The sequence below is a fragment of the Chamaea fasciata genome, unplaced genomic scaffold (genome assembly GCF_029207755.1).
Source record: "Chamaea fasciata isolate MVZ Bird 193981 ecotype frontalis unplaced genomic scaffold, bChaFas1.0.hap1 SCAF_3, whole genome shotgun sequence".
NCBI lineage: Eukaryota > Metazoa > Chordata > Aves > Passeriformes > Sylviidae > Chamaea > Chamaea fasciata.
Window position 1 is genome coordinate 65747173 of NW_027094088.1, and position 15409 is coordinate 65762581.

The following is a 15409-nucleotide window of genomic DNA, read 5'->3' on the forward strand; positions in this document are numbered from 1 at the left end:
TTCCCTTTCATACCAGAGAAATTCAGTGTGGAGAGTGCACCACCTCTGCCCTTTGGATGGTGTGCCTGGGCCCTCCACCACTCTGTTCCTCCTGATCTGCTCTGCCAGCCAGTTCCCGCTGCCGTTGCGCATGACAAACTTGTCGAGAAACACCAGCTGACTCTCCGGCCCGTAGAACCAGTTGTAGTTGGAATCCGCGATGGCCACAGTTCTCTGGAACCCTGGGGGAAAAGTGAAAAGGAATGTAAGGAAGAACAAATAAGCACACAAAGATACTTTTGAAGAGTGTGATGGTGAAGCCAAGCGGTGCAAATGAAGCAGCCTTTTCATATGTTTATAGACCTGCTTCTAAAGGAGCCATAAATAGGTTACAGGGGAGCGGTTTTCTCCTATTGCAGCTAATTTGAATGTTCACCTTTCTCCTTTGGCTTTGGACTACAGACAACCAAAGTACTACACAAAATGTAAGATGCAATCCACTTCCTCTCCTCGCTCAAGTCTGGCAAAGGCAACTTTCCCTTTACAGCTTTTATGTTTTTATGTGAATCGATACTCAACAAAGGAATAAACCAGAGGTGCCCCCAAAGAACAAAATAATCAGCTTCACCTTGAAACCATCAGTGTGAGTTCATTTTACTGTAAGGAACCTCTCCCCAAAGGATGTCTGAGGTCTCACATGGAGCCAGCACAATTCCTTATGTGCCTGTGCTGGCATGTATCTAAACTGCCAGCAATTCAGCTCCCCTTACATACATGGATAGATCTGGGGTTCTAAGAGAGCGATCTAACTTTTTTTAACCTGGAATTCAAGCAATATAAATTCCCAATGAAGTGTCCTGCAAATAAGCAACACAAGGGGTAACAGCTTTAAACTGAAAGAGGGTAGACCTAGTTTAGATATAAGGAAGAGGTTCTCTCCTGTGGGGATAGTGAGACACTTGAACAGGTGGTGAAGTTGTAGATGCTCCACTCCTGGCACTGTTCAAGGCTAGATTGCATGGGGCTTTGAGCAACCTAGGCTAGTGGAAGGTGTCCCTCAGTAATAAGCAGTGATAAACAAGGATGTTACTGTTTTGATGACTGTTGAAGGTAAAATCCAAGGAAATGGTTATTTTGAGAAAAATCCAAGTATAGTGCTGTTTTAAAATGGTCTATTTCAAGTATGACCTTTATTGCTGCTTCAAAAATAGAGATTCATCTTCATTCACCTAAAGGACCTACCTGGCAGGACAGTCCTGTACATAAATGCAAAATGCTGCTTGAGCCATGGGTGGCTGAAGTGATTGATGTCAAAATGCCTTTGGACAAGGAACATGTACTGAAACAGTGATCTGGTTGTGTAGCTGCCATAGGCCACCCCTTCATAGAGGGAGCCATCTGTGACCTCCTGCAGCAGGACTACTGCCTTCTCCATGATTGCCAACACTTGCTTGGTCCATAAGTAAGCTTCCTGAAGGTAGCCTGAAAGAAAAAGACAATGGCAAAACTAATTACAACACAGTGGTTCATACATGGTGCTCTCTGTACTCCCACAGTGGGATCCTTCACAGCAAGGAATCTGCAGTCCAGGGGTCTATAATACAATCTACTGCTGCAGCATCCCTGTACTTCTAGCGTGAAAAATAAAATACTGTATTTAAACACAGCAAAGCAAGGTCACATGAGCATGGGAAAATCTATCAAACACTTTTTGCTAATAATTTGGGGCTATGCTTTACAACTTAAAAAGAAAATTTCCTTAAGGCATTCAGGACATGCAAAAAAGGGAAGAGCCAAACCAAGAGTATGGCAATTCAAACTAAAGCTGTGTGAAAACAAACCAAAGGCCCCACTAGAGGGCTCCAATAATGCAACAATTCTGATCAGTCATTTTTCACTGGCAGGATCGCCAGTATGGTAAGGAGATCCAGAGAGACTAAAAAAGTTAAAAAGTTCACATTTGAGCTGCAGCTAACTGATATTCTTCTAACTCATGCTCTATTTTATGACCTGCACTGTTTTACTTATATTTTCAGTTTGTTGTACAACCTAAAGCATTATCCAAATAAAAGCTATTTAGGAAGAGCTTTGCACGGGTAATACCAAAAGAAGATTCCTCAATTCCAGAATAAAATTAATCTTTCAAGTAGATAAATTCTCAGCCTCCACATATACAATCCCTAAACAGTTTTGGTTTTAGTAAAGAAAAGCTTTTCAGAGATTTCACTATTTTGGTCTGCTCTACACAAATCAAGACCTGGGAAGAGGTCACGAGAAACTTTCTCAGTGCCAGTCTGCTTTCACTAAGCACAGATATTTATGGGCCTCAGCACTGCATTTATGTATTGCAGAACTCAGCACATGGAACCCAGCAGAGGAAAGACTACCTGCCTTCTCTTATTTTCTTTCGGGTTGAGAAGCAAGAGAGGTAGGACTAAACAGAGATCAACTGCCTTGTGCTTCTACATGGCAATTTAGTGTTATCCCAGCTCAAAGTGTCTGGATGCAGATTTAACCAGACTTAATTCCACCCTATAGCAAAGCAGCTGGCACATGTTACACCCCACTATGTGCTGAAGCAGTGCCTGCTGAATGAAGCACGTGTGCCAGGCTACGGGGGTAGGAGCTACATTCAATCCTGTTACTCAGAGTGTTTCATCTCATTGCCACCAACACTGTATTTATGCTCAGCACAGTGATGAGTAATTCAGGCATCCTACTAGTCAAGGCTGCCAAATCCTTCCCAGTTAACAGAGACAAAAAAAAAATAGCACAGTCTGAGCAAAACAGACAACCTGAGTCTAACCCAGTACTTTGAAAGCCTGGCTAAAGAGGAAACTGTGACGGGGAAGGCCTGAGCAACAGTGGCAGTGGTACTACTTACTTCCACTTCACTCACAGCTATTAAGACATTCTTTCATTGCTGTTCATGGAGTTGGCAGCACAGTGGTCTCTCAGAATAAAATCCTGAATGCTTCCACTCCTGTTTTCCCTTGTGACATAAAAGGGAAGCTAGTTTTTGACTGGTGCAAGAATGTTATTTGCCACAGTTCAGCACAGTGCTTTTACCATTGTAATGCATTAATGTTCTTTTTACTTAAGGTATATCTATGCTATAACACTACATTTGTAGTACACTAAAAGAATAATAATACACTGAAATGAAGAAAGTAAAAGACTCAACACCCTGTCAGGCTACATGATAAACCAGAACAAATCTCACCTAAATTCAGCAGTATATAAATCACGTATATATATTAATGTCAAGGCCTTACTCAAGTTTCTATTCGGAACATCTGAGTGTCCAAGTGCAAAGACTTTGCCATATGCACGTGCCTAGAATTAACTTCAATTAGTTTCATTTTTCATCCCTATGGCAACATTTACATTCTTTTAAATTGGCTATTTAGTCTCTACAAGCTTCAATAGTTGAACTGTGTTTAAATTTTCTAGTTGGAATTTAAACCTTATGTGAGAAAGGTCTACACTGGGACACATTATTTGCAAGTGCTATGTATCTGATACATGTTCATTTTCTCCCTCCCTTTTTTTTCTCTTTCAGATTATTTTCTTTCATATTGGAATTACAGGTTTGTTTTCTTTTTATTTCAGACTAACAGAAAAAACCTCATTTACGTTGCTATTTAAAAATAATAAAGTTGCTCTATATCAAAACAACAGAATTTTAATTTAGAAATATACAGTGTGTTCTGATCTATTTTAATTTGAAATATTACTACTATTTTCAAAGTGCTCAAGAATTCATTAGTTTCCTGCTTTTTTCCTTCCTTCTCCCCCCAAACACCATTGCTTTAGTGAAAAAATTATTGCCCAGCTCTGTGAAGTTTTTGTTGTTTTTCACAAGGCATACTTATGGTCTATACCTTAATGAAAAGCAGAATCATCTTGCAAACTGCCAGCTTTCTGCACCAACAAAGGCTTAGGGAAGGATGGAATTATATGAAATTTAGCAAACCCACTGAATAAACATGGCTTGAGCCTTCAATTTGTGGAAGGCAAGACAGAAGTATAGGGAACAACTTCCACACACACTCTTGATGCTTTTCAACATATATACATCAATCAGCATGTTTGTTTTGACAGGCACTTAGCAAAAAATGACCCTCCAAACACTGAAGGTGCCACAGTTTTTTGTCACACTTCTTTGGGCCCTTGAAAACTCTGGTGATGTGCAGATGTGCCTGCACTTGGTAGGGCTGAGCAGCTAGGCAACACCACCAGCATCTAGAAACTAGATTTTCCTTGTCTTGTAGTGCGTAAGTAATTCCATTGGGAATCATATTTTCAAAATACTTCTAACACATATAAAATAATCACCCGATGAAATGCTGATTCATTCTTATAAAAGCAGGAGCTGGCTCCATGACTTCCATCTCTCAGCTGAAGTACCTCCGGAGTTTAAAGTCAGGATTGCTTACCTGCTTTCTCTCTCTCACTCTGTGACTTGCATTCTCCAGGAGGACAGGGATAGCCCCTCGACAGAGCAGGCAAAAGCTACTGGCCAGGGTATTCACCCTGGAAATGGGAAGGATGGTTTTATGCCCCCGAAGCAAAGAAGAAGAGGAAACCTGGCACAAATGTTAGTTGTAGGATGCAATGGCAGAGTTCAGAGGGAAAAAAGTACAGCTTTGCACGTCTCCATAAAAAAGGCTTTTGGGAAGAACGGCCCTAAGCTGTGACACTTGAAATTACACTTTTGCAGCTCCCCCAGGCAACAGGACAGAAGTCTTAGATGAAATTCCAGGTTATCCTGTTGTCTGGCTCCCAGGTCAGAGCACTGGGTGTTTCTGACTGCTGGCTTTCACAATGCTTTGTGTAAGTAGACTAAGTGCATCATTTTACATTGATAATCGACTCTGAAAGACCCTGTCCATGAATCAGGACTGGACAAACTGTACACAAGGGGACTTTTAGCTCTTACAAACCATGAGGTAAGAGTTTCAGAATCACTTAGAAAACTGAACTTACATACACACACACATCACACCTTGTATATCTGCCCACAGACTTCTGTTCTATTCAGTAAATTAAATTTTACTAAGCAGTAAAAAAGCAAACCCAATACTTGTACACTAAGAAGCATTTTTATCAAATCTGAACTTTGCTGCATAAGTGGCTGATTTGAGTTGATACACTCCAGAAAAAAAACATTCCTATGGCTTAGCACATACCTTGATTCATCAGAACCAGGCTTCCAGCCAGCAGGGCCACACAGTTGGTAGGCTGGTGGTTGTGAAGGTACTGGAAACCCCATCCACGTCTGTAGGATGTTTCGTACATATATCCTGAGGCATTGGCAATTACTTCAAGAAATCTCTCCTGTTGAATCTTGCTAAGGTAGCTGTACAAGAAGTCATAAGCAGTGGCAAAACCAACCAAGGAGTGAGCAAGAGGGACTTCATCCCAGGGGGCATCCTTCACTAGCCTGTCAATAAATAAAGATGGCAATTAATCGAGTTTCACCTACTTAGTTTTTCCCCTTACTGTACTGTGATATGTATATGACTTAAAGTCTCCAAAGTTAGATGATTCATGTTGAATTTTAACACAGTAGTAAGCTACTTACCAAGTCCCTAAACTATTTTTTCCTATCCTAAGTAGGGACAGCATTAATCTTCAAAGCTCATAAACTTTATTAGAAAGATTAAGTTGCTAATTATTAGAAAAATATTTGAAATATTCTGGGTTTTGCTAGGAGAAAGATAGGCAGCATACCGATTGTACAGAAATGGAATCTATTAGTCTGAAGAAAGATTCTTATGATTTTTGTGATAAAGTAATATGCCATGGTTTATACTCCTCCAACCTGCTGTAACAAATCTTTTTTCTTTTCCAAAGGAGTCAGTTGATGATAAATGGTGCCTATGAGACTAAAGCTGTCTTTAAAGCAAGTATAATAAAACAACTCACGATACTGTTTTTTCATGCCCCAAATTCATTCAAGGACAGAAGTAGAGAAGAGGAAACTTAGTTTTACTACAGCTCGAATTAACACTCTTAATAAACACTAGGGTCTTTTAATGCTAAGATAGAAAATAGGTAAAATGCTGTCAATACTCAAAAAATATTTTTTAGGAACTACTGGCTTGTGTCCAATGATTACACTGAACTTAGCAAATTAGTACATTTTTACCAAGAAAATTCATAATATAGGAAGCATGGAACAAATATTCCTCTTAAATCAAGCATACACTGTGTATCAAAGAATTTAGTTTTGCAATACTTACAGTACTTCCAGGTCACAGTTCTATAGGAAAGAAAATGTGAAGGAATACATAGTGAAAATAAACTTTCATAAACTGAAAAATCATCAGTTGCTTTCATGCTTGTTCTCCTCTTTCGCTTTTTTTGCAATCTATTTTTAATTACAGAACTGAATTTAAATTGTTGAGATGAGTGTCCTACTGCAATCAGTAGAAATGCTGCTGTGCTCCTGAAGGCACACACATTCCAGTTGCAACTACTTTATGACTCTAAAAATATGATTTAATCTTCATTTGTGTAAGCAGCAGTGTGAACAGATGAGAAAAAAGAAATCCCCAAAGAGTAAGATAAAACCAAAAAAATTCTTTAACAGAAGCATTTATTGACATTCCAAAGGCATTAATAAACCATTAGAAATTACGACCATCAGCCTAAGGCACTGCAATGATGGTAAAAGACATCATGTGCAAGCAAAAAAAATTACCTTTAATTTTTATTTCCGCATATTTAAATCATTGGAAGAACTCAAGTTTGGCACATTCATACTCCCATGTAAGGAAACTCTCTGTATGCTTTTTGATCAGCTGAATTTCCAACAGTTTTAACTATTCACCTTTTCTCAGTTTTGATCCCATCTTCTTCTTGCAGTAAACATTCTTTGTTCCTTTTTAAAAATGAAATATTTGTCTCACAGATTTAAATTAAACACATCAGTCTGGGTTATCTGGTTATTTGTCAATCTCGATTAATTCTCTATTGCTGCTTCTTCATCCTTCCTTATAATTGAAAAAGCTCTTAAAATGTTGTTGATCCTATGCATAAAACTAAAGTTCCATTCTATGCCAATTATATACAACACTCTGGCATCATGATTCCTGTCAGGAATCCTTTGACACAGAAAAATTCCTTTGATCAGCTATATAATGAATTCTAATTTCCAAAGTATTTTTAGTTTCACTAAACATTTGTACATTCAGAAATCAGTGTTCAAATAGGTACAGAAAATTTCACTTTAAAGGCATCTGCTTGGACCAGTTACAAAGAGTTTGAGGCTAAGCTATACATTAGGGTTGAAGAAAAGTACAATGAAAGAATTTGAGCTCATTTAAAATATTTAATTCAAAGTGCAGTATCCTTTTAACAGCACACAAGCTCCTAATTAGATTCTGCTTAAACCTATTCTGCTTTAACCTGATCTTTACCTGACTTAATTTAAAATGGGATTTGCCAGTGGAACTGATTTATTGCAACTTTCACTGTTAAAGTGTATGCTAACTTTTATGTCTAGTTTCTAACAGAATTCCATATCAAATTCTACAGTGTAAGAGCATATAATAATCTCCATGGTACTGCTTCTGACAAAATAGAAAGCAGTCTTCTACATGGGAAGTGATAAATTGAGAAGTTATTTATAACTGCATTTAGGCTCCTGATCTTTTCAGGAAAGAAAAAAAAAACAAAACCAAACCCCACAGCCTATCAGCGTAAAACCCCTTATCATACATATTGACATAGTTACCCAGTGGGGTTAGACAAGCAATTTTGTCATAACTCCCCTCAAATTGCACTTCTATACAATTAAGCCTTGTATAAAATTTCACAGAGGAGATTCACACAAGTAATAGAGAAAATTAAAGATGACGATTTAAAGATCTTAATTTCTAAACAGACAAACCCACAGTCAACATCTGTGAAGCTCTTTTGAAGAAACAACTCTTTAGTTGCTATAAATCAGTGCACCCCCCTTAACTTAGTTTCAAGGGAACCAAGAAAAGTACATGAAACATGTGGTAAATGATTCACAAGAAGAATGGTCAAGTAGCAAGCATTACATGGTTTTTGTCTCTAAATTATGTTCTCATTTTTCAAATGCATCTCCCAGTGTCAGACCTGGTAAATAGCCTGGCTGATAAACTGGGGGGAAGCACAGAGCCACAGGCATGCACTGAACCAACGTATGTGAAAAAGCTGTTTTCAGGGCTAACTATTAACTACTAAGAAAAGTGGTATGTATTTATACAAAGATAGGTAAAAATAAACTGACACTTTGCCCTATACAAGAAGCTATTTTCTAAGCCACTCAAGACCAAAACTTAACATCAGAGTATGAACTTCAGCTTCGCAAGTAACTGTGCCTAACGACAGCAAGTAACCTCTACCTCAAGGCTCCATTAGCCTTGTCAGCCTTGAAAGGCATCAGATGTCACAAAACCAAACAAATCCAAAGTAAACAAAAATATCTATAGTGGGTTCTTTAATATAGAACAACTACTTAGTTGCAGACATATGCACTTTGCGCAAAGGCAAACAACTGTTCCAAAAATTCTAAAATATATTTTAAATTCTAAAACATAAAGGCACCTCTACGGTACCTTTTTACACTTATATACCTGTATCTGAACATATAGGTATATTTGGAATAGGTGCCTATCTGGAAAGTTGAGGAGGTTATAAAAGAGCAAAAAGTGCTGAACAGGTTTGCTACCTCATGACCAAACTCCATAAACATCCAAAGCCATACACATTGCTTTGCACAAAAAACTGCTGTCTGTACAAATCCTGTGAATGGCACAGGATAAATACGTGCCTGGGCTGTTCTTTAAGGTTTTCTCATCTGTGTCCTATAAAATATTTTTGTTACTTTATTTTAAACATTTAGAGTTTGATATAAATCCTCCATGAAGAAGCTGTAGGAATAAAGAGATCATGGGTAAGGCTGGAATTACAGATAAGTAGTATGATTTTCCCACAAGTGTTGAGAATTTTAGCATGGTGCAATGTGGTTTATCTGTTTTAGATTTACCACAATGAACTATGAATATAAAGAGGGGGATTAAGACCTGTTTTCCAGTGATCAACTGAAGGCACAGGAACCATCATGCATGCACCGCATTTGTTCTATGTATACACAGCACCTTCATTAAATGCATTTCCAAGCTCTAAATAAGTATACCTTCTGCATAAAATTTTGGATGGAAAGTAAAAATCACTATCACCAACAATGCCAAGATCACTACAACCTCTCAATTTCTTGACAACATTCCTGATGCTACTACTGCCTCTTGTCTCAGTAGAAATGTGTTTCTGTAATTTCTCACTACTCACTATCGAGTAACTAATTCCTTACTGAAAGCAGGGTCACCTGGGTTGGGTCAGTCCCAGACATGAGTAAGACTGGGAGAAGGATTCACTGAGAACAGCCCTACAGAGGTGGATTTTGGGGTTCAGGTGGATGAGAAGCTGGATGACCCAGTGATGTGCACCTGCAGCCCAGGAAGCCAATTGTTCTGGGCTCATTCAAATCAGCATGGCCAGCAGGGCAAGGAAGAGGATTCTGCTCCTCCACTCCACCCTGGTGAGACCCCACCTGGAGTGCTGCAAAATCCTGTGGTCTTCAAGGCATAAGAAGGACACGGACCTGTTGGAGCGAGTCCAGAATGATGTTCAGATGGCTCTCCAGTGCAGAGAGGTTGAGAGAGATGGGGTTGTTCAGCCTGGAAAAGTCTCCAGGGAGCCCTAACAGAAACCTTCCAGTACCTAAAGGGGGACATATAAAAAAAGAGGGGTTTTGCTTGGGCAGATAATGATAAGACATGGGGGAATGGTTTCAAACTAAAAAAAAGGAGATTAAGAGTTATGAAGAAACTCTTGACTGTGAGGGTGGTGAGGTACTGGCACAGGTTACCCAGAGAAGTTGTGGATGTCCCAAACCTGGAAGTGTTCATGGCTGGGCTGGATGGGGTTTTCATCAACCTTGTATAGTGCAAGGTGTCCCTGCCCAGTGCAGGGGTTTTGGAAGAGTAGGATCTTTAATGTCTCTTCCAACCCAAACCATTCTGTTTCTACGATTCTATTAGCATTTTTCTCAGAAATACAAGCCAAGAGGGAAAACCCACTATCTGGCCAGTTCAAGGCAGGATTTAAATCAAACACTGCTGCTCAAGTGACTTCCTTGATCATGACCTGTGGGATGTTTACAGTCATCTTTCCTTCACTGTCGATCCAGTTCTTAAAAACAAATTTAAGTAAATAGGAAAATAATGCTCTTTAATCTGAGATACAGAATACCCTTCCAAGCAGTGTAAGATCTGATTTTGGCCTCTAGGTCAACAACTAGCATGGTATCAGTGCATGCAAAATGAAGAATTAAGCACATCCTGACACATGCATTACACAAGTAATCCACATCCTGAATTTTAATGCTCCAAACTTTCCCATGACAAATTACTGCAGAATAATTCCTGGAGGAGTAGATTAAAGGAGGGATGCCAGTACTCCCTCCTCAGTACTGAAATTCTCAATCTCATTAAGTGCATGCGAAGGAAATGAGTGAGAACTCTTTTCTAACGGCTTAGAGGTGAAAATTAGTTCTAAGACATCCCTGTAGTGCATTTCAATGCCATCTACCTCAGACATGGTAACCAGCTGTGAGCATGGTTGAGTTTGCACACTAAGAGTTGTGTGGATGCAAATGAGGCACATAATGGGGCCAACTGATGTCTTGGTCAATTGTACAGTCTTCCCAACGACAAGGACAATGCCTTGGCACTCTTGCTATTGTCCTGACCCACTTCTTAGGGAAGAAGATAGAACCTTAAACCTCCCACCAGGCAAGAAAGAGAACTATTCCCCAGTGGCTAGACAAAGTATGTACATCAAGAGGGAGAACACCTTCCAAGGGGAATGAGACCACCACCATTTCTTTTATAAACCAGACCAAATTTTAAATATTTTTCTTACAAAGTCTCCAAAACGAAGTATTTTTTTGAGCTTAAGTGAAATATTTTCTTAATAAATGGAGCAATATTTTACAACTGTCATTTTAAGAAGAAAAAAGAAGACTTTTTGAAAAAAAATACCAACCTCTCAGCTTTTACCCTTCCCACATTTTTCTGATTGGCTACCAAAGCAAAAACCCCATTATCTGCTCAACCTTAGTGCTTGGTCCTTTGCAACAACAAAAAAGTTAAAAACAGATGGTTTATGTTTCTGGTGTCTAAGGTAAAACAGGTTTGCCTCTCTCTCTTTACCAGTCATGTTTTAGCAGCAGCCAGTCTCACATGCTTGTGTTCATTGCAGCTCAGTTGACAGGAAGAAAGGTAAAGGAGTGGTTAAATGTAAAAGACTTCATTCATGTCAGTATGGGGAAAAAAACGCAACACATAGACAGACTTTTAAGAGCTTACTATAAAAATAGAGTTGTACTGCTTAGGTGCTAGGGAGAGGAAAGTAAAACTTTAGTTCCTTAAAAATCTCAATCTACTTTTTAACTTCTTTCCCTCTGTTTCCTCATTAGTCTATGATCATCATTCTGATGCTTCTTTCAGATCTCTCATTTTTGGCTTTGATCACAAGAGAGTCCTTACACAGGGATTGCTTTTATGATGCTTCTGTGTGTTGACACATTAATAAACTAGAACTGACTCTGTTTTAGTTGTTCTCAGTGTCATATTAAGCAGACACAGAAATTTAATTATGTTATTATTTTAGGAGATTGCTGTTAGCTCTTGTTTTAGCAAATTTTTATACCAGTCATGAGCATAAGGGTTTGATATTTCACTTACTAACACAACATATATACCAGATATCAAATTCATCCCCCTACCCTTTTCTTTCTCTATGAAGGAGACAGCATCTCAGCATCCTCCAAGCTTCTTTTATACTAACTTTTATTCCACAGTCTTATAAAGCCCCCCAAAGTCTTCTTTGAATGTGATTGCTGGTTGACTATTGGGAGTCAAACAGATGTTATAAATTTCTTCTGTCAGCACAGAGACTTGCTTTATTTCAACTTGGCATATATTAATTTATTTTAGTTAAGTGATTTTCCACACATTTAATTACTTACACATATCTATTTTTACCTTATAACCTCTGTTGTTCAAGATCTAGCACTATCTGGATACTAACAGCAAGGGTCGTACAGGATGCGCCAATACTTTGTAACAAACAGTGACTAACAGAAGGCTACATGATTGCTAGTTTATAAGAAAGCAGCAGAGGGGTCACAGATTTGTTATGCCGAAGCCTCCTGTTAGCTTCTTCTTAGCTGCTGCTATTTCCCTGGAATGTCTGCATGTGCTTGACAGTAATTATCTGCCCTGTGACACCCACAGAGCTGCCGTTAAATCCCACACTTTACTGCACATTGGTAACATACTTGTCTTTAAAAATGGGGCATTGACTATGTGCAAAAATATCCAAAAACAAATCCACAGAAATATTTCTGGCCGTTGCAAATCAGAACATCTCTCTTGCTACAAGAAGGGTGCAGAATTTGTGAACCCCCAAGGCATTTTTTGTAAGGTGGGCTTAGTAAAGAAGAGAGTTTTTCGCTGCTTTGTCCAAAACAGAGAATCTGACCGATCTGTTATTTCTGCTCAATGTGTGACTCGGATTACATCATTCCGCTCGGTACGGGAACGGGACGAGCCAGCAGCATATGGAAAGAATCACGAGCACAGATCTTCTCGGCCAAAATGCCCTTCTGATGGGGAGTCCTCTGGGGGCCAGTCAGAGATATAATAACAGAAAACACATCAATAGCCTCTGTTCCCTCTAAAAAGAGGTAATGTGGCTCAAATACAAGGACAAACTTCCCATAATATTTTAGACAGTATCTAGATATCCAATCCATGGAAAACCAAGGGGTTTAATACTAGCTTTTAATTTTTACAGGCAAAACCATTAATGCTCATCTACTTCCACTAAAATATTAATGCATGTTCGTTTACTGTTGCTAGTCTCCACAACAGTGTCGTTCCCATATAATTTTGGGTGATTGTTTTAGTTAGCTGTTACCCAGTGCCCCTCTGTTTATTTTAAAATGTAAACCTACCCCAGGATGTAGCCATTAGGGATGCTCTGCTAATTGAGCAGCATGCCTATCAACATGGGTTGTTATGACAAATGGCTCAACCTCTGTTAGCTGACACAAATGGGAACTCAGTTATGGGTGTACTTTATTATGTGACATAAAATGACTGTTTTAATAGATGAGAAAGGACCAGAGATCTTAATTACATGCCCCTTCCATGTATATATCAATTACCAGTAGACTTTCTCATAATTGTATCCTGGGATATTGAATGGTACTTGGACTGTTGAGGATTCCACTAATGTAAAGAAGAAATTTAAAATGTCAGTCTACTTAATCTCCTAGCATTCTGAAACAAATAACCAGTGACATTTTAAACCATATTTCTTTTATTCAACTTTTGCACATGCTAACAACATACGCTTTTGTTTTCTGGTAAGGCTTAAATTTACTTAATATTGCCAAAAAAACTAAAGGAAACTCATTAAGATGAATTTTTTTTTTTTTAAATTCTAAAGCTATTTTAGAATCAATGCCACGACAGCAGAAGTCAAAAGAAATCCAGATTATACTGCTGAAAGAATTAAGCTGCCAATGCCAGGTTTAACTTTCCAGCATGTTGATGAATCTGTCAGTGATAAAAAAAGATATTTTTCCAGAAAATTTACATGTCAGTCTTGGCATCTACATTACTGAAGAGGTCTAAGGAGAAGCCTGTTTTACTAACCTTGCTGATAACTCTTTGGAAAAGCCCTCTTTCCTGAAGAAATAAAGAGCTCTGGCAGATGACTCTCCTAATGTGCAGTAATGACTCTCCAAAGTCAGGCAACATCAAGACTTCTCCTTCTTTCCACCCTCCTGATCAGAACACATATGCCTTCAAACTATTTAATAAGGACAATAATCGTAATATATCATTCAGAATGGCACTTTCCCAAAGTCTGAGGAAAACCAAACATGCCTAGATAGACTGGACAAAATATTCCACCGCTGTGACACTGCCAGAACAGCTCATATAACAGCCACAACTCCTATTTATCATGTTTATTCTCCTAGTCTTATCCTAAGTGGAGAAGTGCGTGCAGTAACATTTTCTGGTACTTTTAAGTTGAGTTTCTTAGGAAAACCAGATTTACATAATCTGTCTGCCTAGTCCTTCTGCCTCTGAACCCAGCCTATTTGAGCAAAGCCAGACAGTGCAGTACATGCCTTAGAGATGTCACATTCCTACTTTTCTGAAAACCAGTGTTGGACAAGGGAGAGGGATCTATATTACTGCCACCACTGATGGGGCTATAGCTTAAACTCCATGCTGACAGCATTCAGACACAAGTTCTCAGGGGGGAAACAAAAAATGGAAATCAGATTCATGTTTCTGCCACAGCACTTGAAGAGCTGGCCAGCTGAAGGTTATAGAAAGGGCAGCTTAGCCCAACTCTACTGCCTATGTTTACAATTTCCTCCTGCACTTCCACTACTACTGAGCACTTTGCAGCCAGTTCTTTTGCAAAGCAGACAACCCTGATTAAACCTCCTTTGATTTCTGAACGGGATCTCTACATCAGAAGGGAAAGATGGGAAAAGCAAGGTAATGCAAATTACGTGCTTGAGAAAAAACAGTAACTGGAGGCAGGAAAATAGCATCAAAGCCAAGTGGAAATGGGATATCTGCTTGGTTCTGATTGGTATCTGGTCAGCTGGGACAGAGGAGAGTATTATAACAAGGGACAGAGCAACCACAATTAATCCAGGGCAGGAATCACAGGACATAAGACACTTAAATAAGGTTGAGACAGAGAGTGAGATGTAGGAAACTGAAAAAAAAAACAGACACAAACAAGTTCTCCTACTTAAAATACTTCCCCCTCTTTCTTAATTCATTAAAACAGATGGCCATGTAACTATACCCTACTCAAAACAAGTTAAGAAAGAGTGTGAACAATTAAACTAAGGAGGAAGGTGTTGACTTTGGAGCAGTCTGTCTCCTATTGGAGATGGTCACACATCCTTGGATTCACCTCTGTAAGCTATATCCCTCTGTCAGCATGCCAGGAGAAACACACACTGTCTCCAGAGCAAAGACTGAAGCTTTGTATTGCTATGCTTCAGTGGAAGATATTGGAAATTACCACCATCGTTGAGACAATACTTTTCATCCTAAATCCCACATGTCCTCTCTCCTGTGACATGCAGGCAATATAAGGCCAGTGTGTCCCTTCTGCCTCCCATCACTTCTTTTGCTCTAGCTCATGTATTTCTGTGGCATTCACCATTTTAATAGTTAGTGCAGGGGAACCTGAACATTATCACACCTTTTCAATCATGCCCATCAGGAGGTATAGATCCCAAGTTATGCTAGCTCAAATGCAGCATAATTCCAGTGATGGC

At 39.0% G+C, this 15409-nt stretch overlaps 1 protein-coding gene across 5 annotated transcripts in view; it reads right to left on the bottom strand.

Moving 5' to 3' along the window:
• DSE (dermatan sulfate epimerase) overlaps positions 1-15409 on the bottom strand; it is a 34055-nt gene that overhangs the window by 4766 nt on the left and 13880 nt on the right. For 4 of the 5 annotated variants that reach the window (XM_066179360.1, XM_066179359.1, XM_066179358.1 and 1 more), the window contains 3 exons: positions 5172-5425; positions 1222-1461; positions 14-221 (listed from right to left, as the gene is read on the bottom strand). In XM_066179360.1, coding sequence (XP_066035457.1) covers positions 14-221; positions 1222-1461; positions 5172-5425 — 702 coding nt within the window. Of the gene's footprint in view, positions 1-13; positions 222-1221; positions 1462-5171; positions 5426-15409 lie in introns of those variants that run through there. The other variant, XM_066179363.1, reaches the window with a different exon arrangement.